The sequence below is a fragment of the Camelus ferus genome, chromosome 27, assembly GCF_009834535.1.
Source record: "Camelus ferus isolate YT-003-E chromosome 27, BCGSAC_Cfer_1.0, whole genome shotgun sequence".
NCBI lineage: Eukaryota > Metazoa > Chordata > Mammalia > Artiodactyla > Camelidae > Camelus > Camelus ferus.
Genome location: NC_045722.1, coordinates 6,806,960 through 6,823,817, shown reverse-complemented (window position 1 = coordinate 6,823,817; position 16,858 = coordinate 6,806,960). Strand labels below are relative to the sequence as shown.

Sequence of the window (16,858 nt, the reverse complement as noted above, 5' to 3'; positions counted from 1 at the left end):
AACAGCCTATTTCCTTCAGGATCCCGTTCTGAAACAGATGAGCCTCCTATCTCAGCTTCTGCGTGGCATCCCCCAGAAGAGTGAGCCTGAATTCCTACGCTGGGCAGTTCAGTTAGTGCCTGGATGTCTTCAGTTCTGAGACAGATGCTTGCTCTCATGCAATGATGCCGATTCTTCCGACCAGGAATAGGGCAAATGAAAAAGAAGCATGTTCAGTAACACGGGTGTTTGCATTAAGAACACTTTATGTTAAAGTATGAACGGCATTTCCAATAAAACATGAAAAGACTTATATTGTATCTATAAAATTTAAGTTTTTGCTACAATAAATGCTGTATTTCCTTTAAACAAGCTAGAAAGGTAAGGAATGTCATGATCAATCTATACATTCTCTGTGCAGCATTAGCCTGGAAGGCTTTGACATTTAAATTGGACAGTCATAGACGTGAATTTCCTGGTCATCTCCGACAGACACAATTTTTGAGCCATTTCCATTGTATTTTACTCCCCAGACCTGTAAATAAAAAGGAAAGAAAAGTTCTGCTAATGCCTTCATTCTTCATGAATGAACATCCTTACTCTATTCTCATTATACTCAATCTAAAAAAACACTGAAATGAAGATGTTCTTGTGCTTTCCGAACCAGTGAGAATGGGGTCTTTAATCAGGCATCTTTTATTGCTACTGCTTAATTATCATTCCTCTCACCTCCCACACTCTGGAAAAATTTCATTTCTAAACACAAATCAAAATACTCACAAGCATTTCAAAGATTCAGAATCCAGGGAGTGACCTAATGCTATGAAGACAGAACCCACAATGGACCAGCATGGGTCCTCATTTATGTTTCCAGGAAGGAAAAGGCCCCACAGCTGCCTCGAGGTCACTGTCTACAGGGACAGCTGTAAACTGCGCTCACCCCCACGGTCAGTAATTCTCACTCTTTCGAGACCTATGGAGCTTGTCTGTCCGCGGGAGCTAGACAACTTGGCCTCACAGATCGTCGATGTCACTTGCTATGTGTTGAATTAACAGATTCACACCTCCTTCCCAGACAGAACTGATGTGGTTGGGGTTTTATCAGGTCAGCCTGTCACCCTAGCCCTGAGCTGGTATTCTAGCCCTGAATTTGGTGGTGTGATTGGGCCAGGCAATGGCCTCACTTCCACGACAAATGGGTCCCAGAAGACCGCACCACACTTTGACCCCCACACATAAAGCAACACAGCCAGCCAGGACTCAGTCCCTGAGTGAAATGTTTAAATCTAGGAGTGGAATGTCAAGATTAAATTCCCTCAACTTTACTGCAACAATTTAAGATTAAACGTAAAAAAGCATGAAAATTTGTTAACTTCAAGCTACATTTCAAAAAATCCTATGGGATCATCATAAAAACATTTAAAATATATTAAAAGCCAACTTTATACTGCCATGGGCATTTTATTTCTTATACTGACTAGTTCCCCAAGACCTTTGCATCTCAAAGTGGTAGGAACCAGCAGTGCTGCCCTCACCTGGAGGTTGTTAGGAATGCAAAATCTCAGGCCCCAGGCTAGACCGACTCAATCAGCGCCTGTATTTCTACCAGATCCTCAGGGGATTCCTTGCATATTAAAGACTGAGAAGCTCTGCACTAGAAACACCTTTATCATTTCACATTCATCTTGACAAAGATAAAAAGAATCTGATGAGAAGAGAGCCTCTTTTTCCTAATTTAAGACTGAAATGAAAATTAACAGTATCAATAAGGCCACACAACCTGTAAGAAGCTCTGGCTTCAAGTATATTTAAAAAAAAAAAAATCACACCACTTCTTTGGGCAGCTCCAAAAGAGAAAAGTGATGGCTGTGTTTAAGCAGTGGAGGCTTCTGAGGAGGCAGGTCCTTCCCGAGCCAGCCATGGCTGGGCTGTACCCAGAAAAGGGCCCAGGCGCACCCCTGGCACCAGCTGCAGCATGTTTCAAAGAAGGCACTGGAAGGCTGCGTGGCTAGTACCACGTTTTCTGGCCTGCTTAGGGATACCCCGCTCTGCAGGTTGCCAGGTTGACAGCGCACACCCAGCCTCTGCATCCCAGAGTGTGCACAGGAACACTGGCTGGACGGTCAGATCAGCTCAGCCCTGAGGGTTGACCAGTCTGGACAACTCAAGCAGCAAGGTTAGGAAAGGGAATGGGTTTTGGCACAGTGGTCAGACAATGCTAGCAATCCAAAGACAAAGGAACTGAAATGTTAGCTATGCCATACCTGATCCTGGTGATCAAAGAAGGTGTGAACACAAGTCCTTGTTCCAACATCCCAAACTTTTACACTTTTGTCAGATGAACTATTAAAAAAAGGGAACATTAATAGCAGGAAAGTTTTCAGACTGGTTTGAAGTTGGAAGGAATCTCACCAAAAATTCCACACTCCTTCACTCAACTTAACTTCAAAGGCCCCCACAGTGCCTGTGTGCCCAAGTGGCAACCAGGGCCCCAAAAGGTGGTCAAGCTTGTTGGCATCACTGGTTGGCTTTCCCCACTCACAGAGCAGCTCTTTCCCTGAGCTTCTGAGCTGCCTGGCCCTCATATTAAGTGTTCTCATCAGGAGTCTCTGCTGAGCCTATCTCCTCATGGGAGGGAGGCCAACCGGAGCTTCAAAATAAAGGCTCTCAGAGGCTTCTGTAAGCCTCTGCGCAATGATATTAAGCCATCCATCTCCTGCTTTTCAACTGTCTTGGTCATCCTGAGCCTGAACAACACTGGGGTCTCAAAGCACAACGTTTTACCAGCAGATTTTCATATCTGAAGTTACCACTGGAACACAAGTATCCCTTAAGTAACTGTAGACAGAAACCTAGATTTATAAGGAAAAACTAAGAGCTGAACTGTTCAAAAGAATCCACTTTTGTTCCAGTTAAGAACAATTAACTTCATAATTTAAAAAAACACTAGAAAACAAAGGCTACTTGAATTAAAAAAGGTCATACCACCTTCAAATTTTAAGGCAATTCATACAAAATGGCCATCTTCATCTTCCCTGCATTTTAGAAACTAATAAGAATCATTAAATACCTGGAAACAAAGTGTGTGTCATCAGGACAAAATGCAACGTTCAGCACCCAGGATGCGTGGCCACTCAGCGTGCCAGCCAAGTTGGCGTGTTGTCTGAAATGGGAACGTTTCAAACAAAACGGAGACGTTACCTTTTGGAATATAAGCACTGAAGTGGAAGGTATACTCTTAACCCTGTCCATTTAACTGGACCAAATGTGCTATCCTTATAATGACAGTATTAGTATAAAAATTCCCCTTGCAATGAAGTAGTATCACACGTTGCAGAAACAAATTTTTCAATGGCACTAACCCAAAAAACATCAATGCCACCAAGAGCTGAGAATAAGATCCTTAACAAGCAGCTAGCTTAAACCTAACGTAAAGAAGGCTCAGCAAGCCAACTCCAAGATGAGGAAACAGAACCAGCAGGGGCAAGCAGACTATCTCAGGACAGAAGGAGGTTCTGACCCCTGCCCGCCCAGCACCCTTTCCATACGGGGCCAGTGTCTTCCGTCCAAGGAAGGTATCAAGATGTACTCTTTATAACAGACATGGCTTGGACAGACCACTTTTAACCTAACCAAGATCAAGACAGGTCTAATTACTATATAGCCATTTTCACTTTTAAAAAAAGTGAAGTCGTATCACCTATGGCAGGAGAGCAATCCTCAGGCCTGACTGAGGTCAGCAACTTCACCCCTGAAAACAGACCCCGGCGGAGAAGAGCAGAGGTAGGTTAAGTTCGAGGAGAGGTGGCCTCAGTGGAAAGCAGGGGGACCACAAGAAGGTGGAGAGTCCTGGGTCCTCATTTGGTATCAGCACCTTAGCCAAGTCACCACCTCAGCTGCAATACAGGGACACTAACCCCTGCTACCTCACCAGCTGTTGGGAGGATCGATGAAACTGTCGCAGTGGAAGTCTTGTAAAAGAGAGCTACATAAGGACTTGCTCTGCTGCTGACAGACAAGCACAACTTGAGAGAGGCATCTTCCCCTCTGGGCCCTAACATCCTCATTCAGCTCTAATTCCAGAAGCTCCAATTCAAATTCCATATCTATTTGACTATTTTTCTTTGTTCCAAAAGCTCCCAACTTTAAACTCCTGCAAAGCTCTCACAAGCACATAAAAGGACATGCACCTGGAGGGTCATGGTAGTGGCACCCACTGCTGGGGCACAGAGAAGTGTACCGTGTGTACCCAGTGTTTAGAATGCCACATTTGGAAGCCAGGAACCAGAAGCACACTGACTGCAGTGCCGGGTCAAAGTATCACAGACACATGTCAAGTAGCTTATGGGGGAGACCTCAGAGAGGGAATAGGAGTGGGGACTGAGAAAGAGGGGGGAAAACAACAAGAGAAAGGGCCCTTGCACAGGCTCACAATGAAAAGAGAGCTGTGACCTGAAGATGAACTTACTTCCATATCTGTGGTCAAAAATCAACAAAAAGGCTCTTTCATCTAGACCCGCTGCGAGCTGGTCTGTAACAGCAGCTCCCTAACTCGGGCAGAGGTGTGCCTGCTAGAATAGCCACACCCCTAGAAAACAGATGTTCTAATTTTTTCCATCACTCCAAGCCAGCTACAACCCCATGGTTCCACCTCCTCATCTGTACACTACTTACCTACCCCAGACAATTTAAAATCAGTGAGCCCCACAAGACAGGATGCCTGGAAAAAAGTAGCAAGTATCTGATCCTAGCAGATAACCCATGCATATCTTCCTCCATAACGTTCTAAGCTCACAGACAGGGACGCTGATGGGGAGGGATGACTCGGGAGACCAGAGTGTCTGAAAAGGCCTGAACACAAGTCTTTCCTAGACCCACGAGAGGGAGCAGCACACTTGCTAGGGCTCCCCCTAACGATAAGAGACAAAACAGGCATTGGTATTAAGTGAGAAACCTTGAATCTCAATAGGTAACTTACACATCATAGATCTTGATGTAGCCATCATCTGAAGCAGTGACGAGGAGCTGCGAATCCGGGGAAAAAGTCAAAGAGCGGATGGGCATAGCATGGCCTGAAATTCACAAAGACCCTTGTTAATCTGGTGAATCACTCTCCTGGCCGTCTCCTCACAGAGGATTCCACTAACTATGTCACTTCTAACGACCATAAGTCACTGAGCTGCAGTGTCCAGGTGCTTCAGAGAGAAAGGGTACTGACCGGACCCTTCCTCCTAGTGTTCTAGAAACATGCACAGTTACCCAGGCCCCTCCTCCTGGGCCTTTCTTCTCAGATCCCTTCCCTGATCAACTGGCCCTCAGCACACATTGCAAAGAAGACTTCTCCACCACAGATACGGCCAAACAATGGCCAAGCATTGTTTCTAATTTGTAAGGTGGAACAAACAGAATGCTATTTCCGTACCAAATCCTTTGCTGTAGGGTAAAGGGTACGTTCAAGAGGTGATACATTCATTTGGTTAGAACCCAAAATAGTACAAAGCAATACAGAGTAGAGGTCTTCCTCCCACCCTCTCCCCGTTCCCGTCCCCAGTCCTCCTGCCCAGAGGGCGCCAGTGCAGAGGGTAGACCCGGCGCTTTCACTTACCTTCGAATTACCGACAAAAAGGAGTTACTTTCTAATCACAAAGTTCTTTAGAATCAAACATGACAGAAACAAGACACCCATGTAGCTAAGATATATTGGCACATAAAGAAAAAGTAAGCTTGTTCACCAAAACAAGCTTTTAACACTGGTACAAGAGCTAGTAAGTCTAGGTTATAACTCCAGTGACAAACCTAAACATTGGGGGCATTTCAGATTTCAGACTGAGACTGATGTTCTGCACACCTAATGCTCATTTGCCATTTAGTAGCTTTTTAATGAAAGAGTAAGTCCTCCTTTGTGATCTGATAACCCTGTTTGCACAAAGTAAAATGATGAGCCACACCTTCTAGCGTATGCAGGAGTTTTCCAGTTGCAATATCAAAAATATTGATGATTCCGTCTATGGCTCCACTGGCCAGATACTTCCCATCAGGACTCTGCACGGAGAACATATAGAGAGCATTTGAAACTCCATGTTGTTAAGCCACCCCCACCAAACGCAAGCAAATCTGCTGGCTGCAGGTCTAACTGGCTGGCAGGCAAACCATGCCAGCCAGACAGCAGCTGCCTGACGAGACCAGTGCAGAACCATGGAACACAACAGGCTGGGAGAGTAAACTGGAAGAATCAGAGAAAAGAGAGCAGTGTTTCCTTACATATGCAATACTAAGAATGAATTTTCCTCTTGTGTCCAAAGAGTACTCCTTTTTCCCACTTTCCACACCAAAAATGTTCACTTTTCCCACATGAGTTCCTGTGGCCAGATACTGGGAATCAGGAGAAAACGCCAAAGTCCAGGCATCCACTGAACAGAAAAAAGAAGGAAAGAACTGCAGTGAGAAAAGATGTGACTTTAATTTAAAAAATTTTAAAGTTTTACCAAAAAGTGTTCTTTAAAATTGGAGAAATAGTGTCCTGATTCAGAAAACTTTGTTGTAAAGATAGTAATTCTATACCAATTTAGTTTAAGGGCTTTTTAAATTTTTACTAAAAATGTAGACAGACAGGACAATACCAAGTTACCAAGTGTTAGCATGGACGCAGAGAAAACAAAATCCTCACATACTGGTGGAAATACAAAACGGTACAGCCACTTTGAAAACCAGTGTGACAGTTTCCTAAGTGAAAACAAACACTTACCTACCCAGCAATTCCACTCCTGGGTATCTACCCATGGGAAATGTGGGAAATGAACACACATGTCCGTGCATAGACTTGTACATGAATGTTCACAGCAGCATTACTCATAAAAGAAAAAAACTAGATAGAATCCAAATGTCCATCAACCGGTGACTGGATGAACAAAATGTGGAACATCCCTACAACGGAAAACTACTCAGCAATAAAAAGGAAAAAACTGCTGGTACATGCTACAACATGAATGAACCTTAAAAACATGCTAAAGAAAGAATGAAGATGTCTAAGACAATACGATTCCACTTTTATGAAATTTTTCAAAAGGGTAAAACTATAGAGACAGAAAGCAGATCAGTGGTTGCCTGAGGCTGAGGGTGGGAGCATGGATTGACTATATGTGGGCATAAGGGAACTTTTGGGGGCATGGAAGTGTTCTAAAATTGGAGTGATGGCTGCACAACTGTACAAATTTACTAAACTTGTTACACTATATATTTACCATGGGCCAAGTTCATAGTATAATTATAGAGGTGATATTTTACCTCAATAAAACTGTAAATAAGTGAAGATGTACCAAAATACTCATATAATATTATAAGATGACAAAGTATTTACCACAAGTTAATAGGGAATAGGAACTGGAAAGAGGTACTGTTTAAAAAAAAAATCAACCAGTTTTTAAATCATACCACACAACCTAATTTCAAGTGTTCTATTCAAATGTTATTTGTGCATCACAGTGCTTCTGTGCAAAAGTCTCCGGACTCATGGGCAGCCTGCGTAGGCACATGTGCTTTGTAATTCTACCTGGACTATTGATGGTATTCTAGCATTTTTTTCCTCAGCTACATGGGAACCTCTTCAGAGGCAATCCCAAAGAGCCTAGAGGCCAAGGAACAATCTAGTTGTCCTTGCCGGTCTAGGTCCCTTTGCCAGGCCGACTCTCCTATGAGAACATACCCTAAGCCCTGCCCCTCTTGCACCTGCTCAGAACAGTGCTTGTCAGATGCAAGGGAGAGGAGAGAGAGACTTCTCCCCAAGTCACTCCCTTCGCTCCCAGGGGTGGGGCTCAAAGAGGTCATGCCCTTCTCAGCCCACAGGAGACCTCTCTGAGCGTGGCTCATGGCGGCCAGGGCTCCCAGCACAGATGGCTCAGCACCGTATTCCAGGGTGAGTTTTAAAATAAAAATCTCTTGCAAATTTTAACACATATATTCAAAGTAATAATAATTTAGCTCTATCACTTTCCTTATGAAATATCTGACTTAAAAAGGAAATTAACTTCAAAAGTACTCAATTAACCAAGAGCTGAAAAGGCTTTTATAATCAGTCTCTCAAATAGCTGCTTCTTAACATCTGTCTTTACTCAGAAATGACTGTAGCATTTATTCTAACAGGATTATGTTTTCTTACTCCTACTATAACTAGCTCTTTACAGGAATGACGGTTATTAGAAAATCTGATTTTTATATCCTGAAGTTTAATAAAATCACACTTCTAAATTATTTTTACATTTCCCGATTGTTTTATATAGAACTTTTAGTAGCAAACGTCTTTATGCTCGAAATTGAAGGAATTTTTATTCCTTAATTAAATCTTGCACTCTAAAATGTATTTTAACATTCGCTTATTAAATACTTATTTTAACCACTAAGTTCCACCTCATCACTGAAAGACTAGCTTTTCTTTACACCTGGGCATCTTGAACAATCTGATGCCGAGAGGCCCCTGCGCATCCACCTTTCTTTCTCTGCCGCATGGTTCTGCTGGAGCTACAGCGGGCTGAGGAGCCAAAGGCAGGCGCTTCCCCTTAGTCTTCCCTTGCTTCTACTTCCTCACTTCCTTCCTCAGGATCTGAGATCTTCTCCGCTTTCCTTTTCTCCTTCTTTTGTGGTGGTTCACATTCTCCAGGCATATTTTCAAGACAAATGTAACGTAAGTGTCCATTTCCCTACCTTCATTAGACCTAGACTTATTAGAGTAGTTTTACTGTCAGATGAGCTCAGCTGCTCCTGAGCCGTCAACAGCAATGCCTGCTTTTATCACTCACCCAAACAATTGCTGTTTGATGGCCTGGTATAGTTTTGTGCAGATTCCCATCCAAAAAGAAAATAAACCTAACCCTCTGCTCTTCTCACTACCTTTTTTCTTTCCTAACAGTAATTTTTCAATGATCATTTGCCACACATGGAACCAGTATGTGGTTTAAGCTACTATTTGTCAGGGAAGGTAAGTTGGATACAGACACCATCCTTTTCCTTAGAACCATCCAGCACTCGTTTCTTCAGCTGTGGTGTGCCCAGGACCACAATAACCACGCTGTGACCTTAGCGTCATGGGTCTGGGGAGGGCTTAGGTGCCTAAGATGAAAAGGCAGCAGCAGATCTGCCTGATTCCTCCTCTCCTCAGCCATACAGCAGTCTTAGCAGACTTTGTGGGCTAGTGTAGGGACCGAAGAACTCTGTAAGGGATGTCAGCAAGGCAAGGACAGATGTAAAAACAATCGTCTGGGGAGTCAAAGAGTGTCTGGGTAGCTTTTTCCAAATACACATCCCAGCCCACACACCCCAATAACTGTGATTCAGTGGATCCAAAAAGGGACTGGGTATATGTAGTCTTAAAAAATTCTCCAACAGCTAAGAATCATAGACATGGAATATCCTCACTGAGGTGAAATGCACTCAGTTTCCAGATAACCCAGACTTCTTAAAACTCGGGGACCATCATTCTTCCCAAAGTAAGTACAGCCTAGAGGGGCGACCAGGTGGGACGCAAACCTACCCGGGGCTCCAGTCAGGTGATTATGTTAAGGAAACACCTGAGCAGCTCTTTTGTAATCAAGCCACAGAGGGGTGTGCCAGGGAGGCACTGGGCTCTCCACACTCTACCCATTCCGGCAGAGCAGGTTCTGCTCATGAATGCCGTGCAGTCATTTACAAGTAAATACAAGGCTACAAGGAATCCTGAAATGTCATCTTGCTTGTCCACATTAATCCAGCCCAGGGAAATCATTAATTCCCATTATCTCCGATGTTTATCAAGGCTGATGGACAAGATTATGCTATCTTACATCAATGAATCAATGAATTTGTTTCTTTAGAAGGTTCACATCTATCATATACTAGAAATCAGGCATTTTAATTATAATTTGTAGAGATTACCATGACACAGATCCACGAGGACACAGCGCTTTAAGTTCTAGACCTCTAGAAGGCAGTGAATGTATCAGTTCAGAATATGGCAAACAGAGAACCTCTGGACCATTCAAATACAGGTCCACAATCCCAAATTGGCAATTCTGAAACCCAAAAGCGACGAAAACTGTGAGTTTTTAAAGATGATTTTAGTACCAAAATTCATTTGGCAGCAAAACCTGACTTGGACTGATGTACGGCTTTTTACAGCCTGTACATCTCTCTCTCGGTATAAATACTCACACTTAGTTGCTGAAATATTAGTATTTAATTATAGCGCTGCCCCCAGCCCCACTGAAGGCATTACATGATAGACAGCTCATGCACCCATATTACCAGTCCCAAATCCAAAAAACTCTGAACTGTAAAAATATATCTATCCCTAAAGGTTTCAAAAAGGGATTGTGAATCTTTAGTATCTTCTCTAAGAGTAAAACTCTTACCAGGTCCTGCATCTATAGACTTTATCTGTTTGCCGTTTTCCAAGTCCCAGAGACGAATATGAGCATCAAGAGAACTGGATGCAGCAATGGGCAGAGTGTGGCTGATGTCCACAGACACCACACCCAGCTGATGGCCCTCCAGACTCCACTGTAGGTCCAGCTTCTCATCACGCCTTCAATGGGGGACAGAGAAATGGATTTCTTCACACACCACACACTGCACCTGGCATCGGAAATTCTGGGCCCCTGTAACTATGCATTACCAGTGGTCTGTGAAATGCAGTCAGAGAGGAACTGAAGAGCCACAGAACACCAAACGCAGCCAAGTTTTAACCAGGGGATTTTTTTTTTTTTAACTATAGGGTCTTAATAGTAATAGGAAAACAAGTGAGAAAAAATCAGCTGCCCTTTCATATCACCAGCCTGCTACTGCATTCTTGCTTAGAAAACAGTTACTACTTCCCGGATCGCAACTTGGGAGCCAAGAAGTAAACCCTAAACCCCAATCTCCAAGGCTGCATATTAGAGGAGAGGGCACTCACCATTTCCAGACCTTCACCAGGTCATCCAGGGATCCTGTGACCACAGTCTCAGAGTTTTCTTTCTTGTTTGTCCCCCAGGCAACTGACCAAATGGCATCATCATGGGCTAAAATGGAAAGCGTTTCATTTTAAAAGTCTTCGTGCAACTTCTAAACTGAACGTGCTAAAATGAAGCTGAAATACTGTTCCAACAATTCTGAGGTAATAGCCTCAGAATGTATCTGCTTTACTGTTTTGCAAAGTGCTTTCCCACACAGCTTTTACTAGAACTGTGAAGGCAAATATGAAAACTGGAGGCTCTGAAGAAACCACCTTCCCCAAATCATACCAGGTGGGGAGGCAGTACCAGAATAATCCAACGTCCTTCCTACTTCAGCACGTTGTCCGACATGCATTAGTCTGGAGTAACTCCCACTTGACTAAAGTGAAACCCCTCCCCCAAAGAGATCTAAACTTGCAAAGAGTTATCTCTTAGAGCTCTTTGAAAAACAGCAGGCAGGTCAACTGTAAACAATACAGGTCTGAGAATAAATACCTAATAGAGCCTCCACACATGAGCTGCCTTTGCCACAATGTCTATTATGGTTAATGAGCCAGTTATTAACCCTTTTATAAGTATTACCTCAACTCACCACAACAATGTTATGAAATAGTTACTGTGAACAGTATTTTCATTTTACAGACAAGGAATCAGAAGCTTAGAGAAGCCTAGTAGCTCACCCAAAGTCAAAAGCTAAGAAGAGGCAGAGCTGGGATTCAAACCCAGTCTCTCTATTAACTAAAGTCCACCTTAAATTCTAAGTCTGCAAGCTGCATATCTGGTGGGCCATGCTGGTGGGTCTGCAGCCCTGGTGCAGGAATATAAACACGACAAGTGCTCAAGGAGGCTTCACATCTGGCAGCAATTCTCGTGGAACAACTTTCCAGGACGTGAGTACAAGGGCACTCAACTTGAACAGCTGTGAGTTACACACAGCATCACGGCTTCCATCACAACCCGCACCTGACCTAAGCTTGCCAGCTTGCCACCTGGACGGCCCCAGCTGCATGCAAGGTAGCTGACCGGCACGCCTGACTAGCTACTAGTTACCTATACTAGATAACTTGGAAGAATGCTTTCGGCTTAAACTTCAGGCTACCTATATGTCATCTACTTAGAGTGGAAGAACTTTATTAGGCATTTCACAAATTCCTGCAGGCTTTACCTAACTCATCTAGGCTGTGGTAAAGAAACGAGACACATGTGAGCAGTCCACACACTCCTTTTCAGGTGTGAGGTCCAATATCACTGGCCGGTTACCTCTCCAGACCGGACTCTGACCTGCCTCCTGCTCCCATTCCTACCACTGCTACTGCCGCAGTGGTCTTGACAGAAATTCACCTCACTGTTACATCCTCCACTTTCATTAAGGGTCAAAGGTCCTCTGTGAGAGTTCCTGCATTCGTAAGTGGAGGAACCTGAATAAGGACCCCCAAGGGAAGTTCTGTGCTCAGGGCCAGGCTCAAGTTCACCTCCCCAGATGAGCTGGCATTAACAGAGTTCTGAGGCTCAAAGCATCTCCTTCTGTCACCTTGAGAGCTGGGAAGCTCAGAGATACATCCTCCTCAGGTGGGAAAGCGTTCCTCAGCTCGGAGTTCTCTAGTCTATCATTTGACTCATACCTTTTCTTTTAAGTTAGTGGTTTGGTTTTTTCTTTCGTGGTTTGTTTTTAAGTGCGTTTGTTTTCAGCTGCCTCTGCCGATTCTTCTGCAAAGTGAGTGTGGTTGGGAATTGCATGTCTGGTTAGCATGACAAAAATCTTAAACCGGGGACAACAGTTTTTCACAGGTGAATTTGCTTGAACAGGCAAGCTGCTTACCTTGCTCTTGTTTGAAGAGAATACTGTACTAAAAAAGAACAGAAGACACATTAAACCAATGGTCAGATATGTCCCATCCCTTCCCTAACAGCAGTCCCTGGCACCCAACTCACCACCCTGCCCTCAGTAGATACAGTCACCACAGTGTTAGCTACTTCCCCCGCCACGGCCCTGACATCCTGCAAACTCCTTGATTCCTGCTCATACAAGATTTGTAGAGGCATATTAGTTCTTAAAGAAACTATAATCTTTCCTCCCCAACTACCACCACCCACTAAAAAGGAGAGTAATAAATTTTTTTCCTGCTCTGACCACCAGGAAACACCAGAGTCCAGTTCGTAGCTTAATTTTTGCAGTTGTATAAAACCACAGCCTGCGTAATAACCTGTTAACTCTGTCCCTAATTTTACTACAAAGATAGATTTCTTCTTTTCTGATCTGTTTCTTTCTTATTTTTGTCTTTTAAGCTTCCTCAATTCCTTTATAAACTGTGGTACAGACTTAGATAAAATAATCCTCCTCTTAGTGCTGTGCATTTACTAGTGCCGCCTAACCCTCTGGTGACTAGGTGCCCTGTCACCCAACTCTTCAGGAGCAGAGCAGGAATCAGATGGAAGTTTTCTGACTATACACCCAGACAAAACACTAGGCTCGAACCTGCCAAAGAGGCCAACTGATGTTCTTTCTCTTCAAAGGCCTTACCTGGTTGGTCATTTCCTTAACCAAGGATGATGGGCTAAAGGCCAGACAGCTCTGTGGAAACAATACCAGGGTTTCAGTAAGCAGATGTCATTAGGACAGAGGGGGCTACAGAAGGTTCTCTTTGACCAAGAAAATAAGGCAACTCTTTGCCACAGAGTTGCCCTGACACTTTTCTGTGGACCAGTCCCAGGGACTCCCTTCACAAGCCCTACCAGGTGGTATGGCCTTCTTTCTCCCTTGGAACCTAGGGACTCTAACACCTATCCTTTCCCATGTTTTCTTCTCCCTAAGTTGACTCCAGAGAGGGACCAGTCTCCATTCTTTGCTGCTCTTCAGAGAGATAAAACAACAGGACCTTTTAATTTAAAATATTATTTACTCAAAAGTCAAGAAGCAAATATGGGGGAGCAAAGTTCTTACAGTCCACGCAGGAGTCTCAGCCAAAAGTGCCTACAAGAGCCAGCAGGAGTGTGAATGAGGACAGGAGCTGGAGGGAGACACGTCTTCCAAAAGGCACTTCAAGGACTTAGCTCAGCTAAACACAAATTTAACTTTAAGAATAGATTTAATTTCTCAGGCTATAACAAGGGTTCTTAATATTTCTTGTGTGTGCTACAGACCTCTCCGGAAGCCTGGTAAAGCCTGTAAATCCCTTCTCAGGATGTTTTTAAATACATAAAATAAAGTACATAGGGTTAGAAAGGAAACCAAGTGTAGCCCATTCTTGCTATTCAGGCAGTTACGATCTATAAGGTCACTGTGAACACCAAGTCAGCAAATACTGATCCACTGCCTCTAGGGGCTAGGTTCCTGCAAGACTGGTAGCAGCATTTTTGTCAACTCATCAATACACAACTTTGTTTAATCCATGTTTCTGTTTAAAGACATATTATTTTACACTGGTAATTCATTAATATTGAATTCATGGCTAAGAGCATCATAATTTATGCTTAAATGAAGCTTATCTGTGTTTTCTCTGTAAGGCACATCATTCTTCCTGCACTTAGGAACATTAAGAGAGCACTTTAGCACTGTGCTTGGGGGGCTATTTTAAACAGTGAACTTACCAATAAAAGCACAAAAATGCAAAAATCATGGCAAAAATAGACTGAAAAGAAGACACTTGTTTACAGCATAAGAGCTGAAACAAGAAGGCAGAGTGTCTCCTTGTTCAACAGCAGCTGAGAATGTCAGTTGATTCAAATTTTTCACCACCTTGCACGTGTCCAGGAAAGATCACAAAAGCACTGCAAGTATTGCTTTGGGGGCTACAAGTAAATTTTAGCATGTAGGCAAATTTTCAAATACAGAACCTGAGAATAATGAGGGTCAACTGTATTATGAAATAAAATTTTACCAAATACAAAACTTAGATTTGTAACAGCATAACATATGTGATTCTTTGTTTACGCATTACATAACACAATGTAGCAGTAACTACTATAATTTCAAAGCTGTGATGAGCTTACATAATATTCTAAGATATGAAAATATCTGTGATTTCTATTGGTGACAAAGTCACACTGTTAATATTGTGGTTTGATGACTACATTCTTAACTGAAGAAAATGCTAAATTTCAGTTAGAGGTTAGAGAACATAAGAATGCAATTCTTTTTCTCATTCAAGTTCATGGCCCCTTCAATTCTATCCAAGGACAGAGGAGACCATAGAGCTAAGGCATCCAGGTTCGGGTTACTTGCTTTAAATTTGCAGACCCAAAAAGGCTACTGTGAAGGCTATCGAAGAATAACAGAAAAACAAACGACTTCTAAATAATCTTTGCCTGTGAAGACCTCAATCAAGTTGGTAGTGCTTGTAACCCAACCCATCTGTGACCTAAGAACACAATGCTGCCCAGGGTAGGAAAGACTAGAGGAGCTCAAGCCAGTTTTGCTGAAGTGAAAGGCATTTAAACTCTGCTTGGGAACTAGCCCTATGCCCAGTGAAGCAGAGGCCTTCCCTCTCCCCTTCCAATCCCTGCCTCACATTCCTGCAACAGAGATAAATGAAAGAGTAGGAAAGCTTGCAAGAACCCAACTTCCAAGAAGCCAATCTCCTCAAGACAGATGTGTTTTTCTATCAATGAATGCACATTTCAGGTACCATGAGTCAAGCCCTGTTTTGAGTACTACACATGGAATAGCTCACCCTATTTAATGGATATTTTTATTATCATCTCTCCCTTCTTGATAAGGAAAGTGAGACTTGAGAGGTTAAGGAATATTCCCAAAGGTTCGCCTGATAGCAGAAAGTGGATACAAGCTATAGTATAGGCTACCAAGCTACATTACCTCTTATGTTTATCTTAAAATAATAAATTCAGAGCTAAGAGGGCCCCAAAGCTCTCTTTTGCCACCTTCTCTCTTTAGAGGACGTTTCTCCCACTTCCCAGGCAGAATTCATTACTCCTTCCTCAGTGTTTCCAAAGAACACTACACATATCATATTAAAGTACTCAGGCAGGTCAATAACCCACACTACTACATGGTACTTGAAGTAAAGATAACCGAGCCTGTGCCTGTATCTGTGCGGTGATGGAAAGCTCGCTACCTAAGAGGACAGCGTGGCCCACCACTGGAAAACTTCGGTTAAGACAGTCCTTCCATGTAGGGGTACCGAGACCTCTACCGCAGAAAAACCAGCCCTAATCTCGAAGCTCCACAGAACATCCTCAGGATGCAAGATGAGGCCACCTACCCTCTCCCCTCAGGCCCCGCACACCGAGAGGCAGGCAGGGTAAATGGAGTCACGGAAGCCACTCTCGGGCCCCGCGGCCTGGAGTATCCCTGAGCAAACCCCTCTTTGAGGCAGCCTCGGGCCCACCCTCGCTCACTCGCCCTCTAGCCCAGGCCGTCAGAGGCCCAGACCACTGCCATCCCCACCATCTGTACGGACCAACTCACCGCCTCACTGCCCGGCTGCACAACCCCGCCGCTCGTCTGACGCCCGACTCCGCGCGACCTTGACGCCTGGCGATGAGCTCACGAAGGGGCGGGGCATCTCGCCGGTTCCCAGGGCGCCGGCGCCTGCCGCAGCGCCCTCTGTCGTCACTACGCCGCCTGCGGGACTGACGGAGAGGAGGGTGGGCGGGGAAAGGAGGGGAGAGAGGCCACGCCCCGACCAGGCTCTTCCCCCGGGGGCGGGGTCACTGGGAGCCTGCTTCCCTAAGCTCAGGTGTAGGTTTCAGAAACTGCTGGCGTGGCCGCTTAGGTTTTAATTACTTAATTTGTACACCTGATAATTTAAGGAATTCTGTTGCTTTAAAAATTTTTCAGTAAAATAGAGGTTTGTTTTTCAAACTGCAAGTCACAAACTGTTACTGTGACGGATATCAGTTTAGTAGGTCGTGACCAGCATGGACCGGTGGAGGCGTGCACCACGTGCACCACGTGCACC

General features: G+C 44.0%; 1 protein-coding gene across 1 annotated transcript; it reads right to left on the bottom strand.

Moving 5' to 3' along the window:
- Positions 1-211: 211 nt before the first annotated feature.
- On the bottom strand, positions 212-16,449 carry WDR61 (WD repeat domain 61). Its single transcript, XM_006173490.3, has 11 exons — positions 16,366-16,449; positions 13,462-13,512; positions 12,760-12,787; positions 10,901-11,006; positions 10,359-10,531; positions 6,241-6,389; positions 5,928-6,021; positions 4,958-5,051; positions 3,050-3,142; positions 2,244-2,322; positions 212-514 (listed from the first exon to the last, which is right to left on the bottom strand). The coding sequence occupies exons 2-11, from the start codon at positions 13,471-13,473 to the stop codon at positions 425-427; spliced, it is 918 nt and encodes a 305-aa protein (XP_006173552.1). The 5' UTR covers positions 13,474-13,512; positions 16,366-16,449; the 3' UTR covers positions 212-424.
- Between the last annotated feature and the right edge of the window lie 409 nt (positions 16,450-16,858).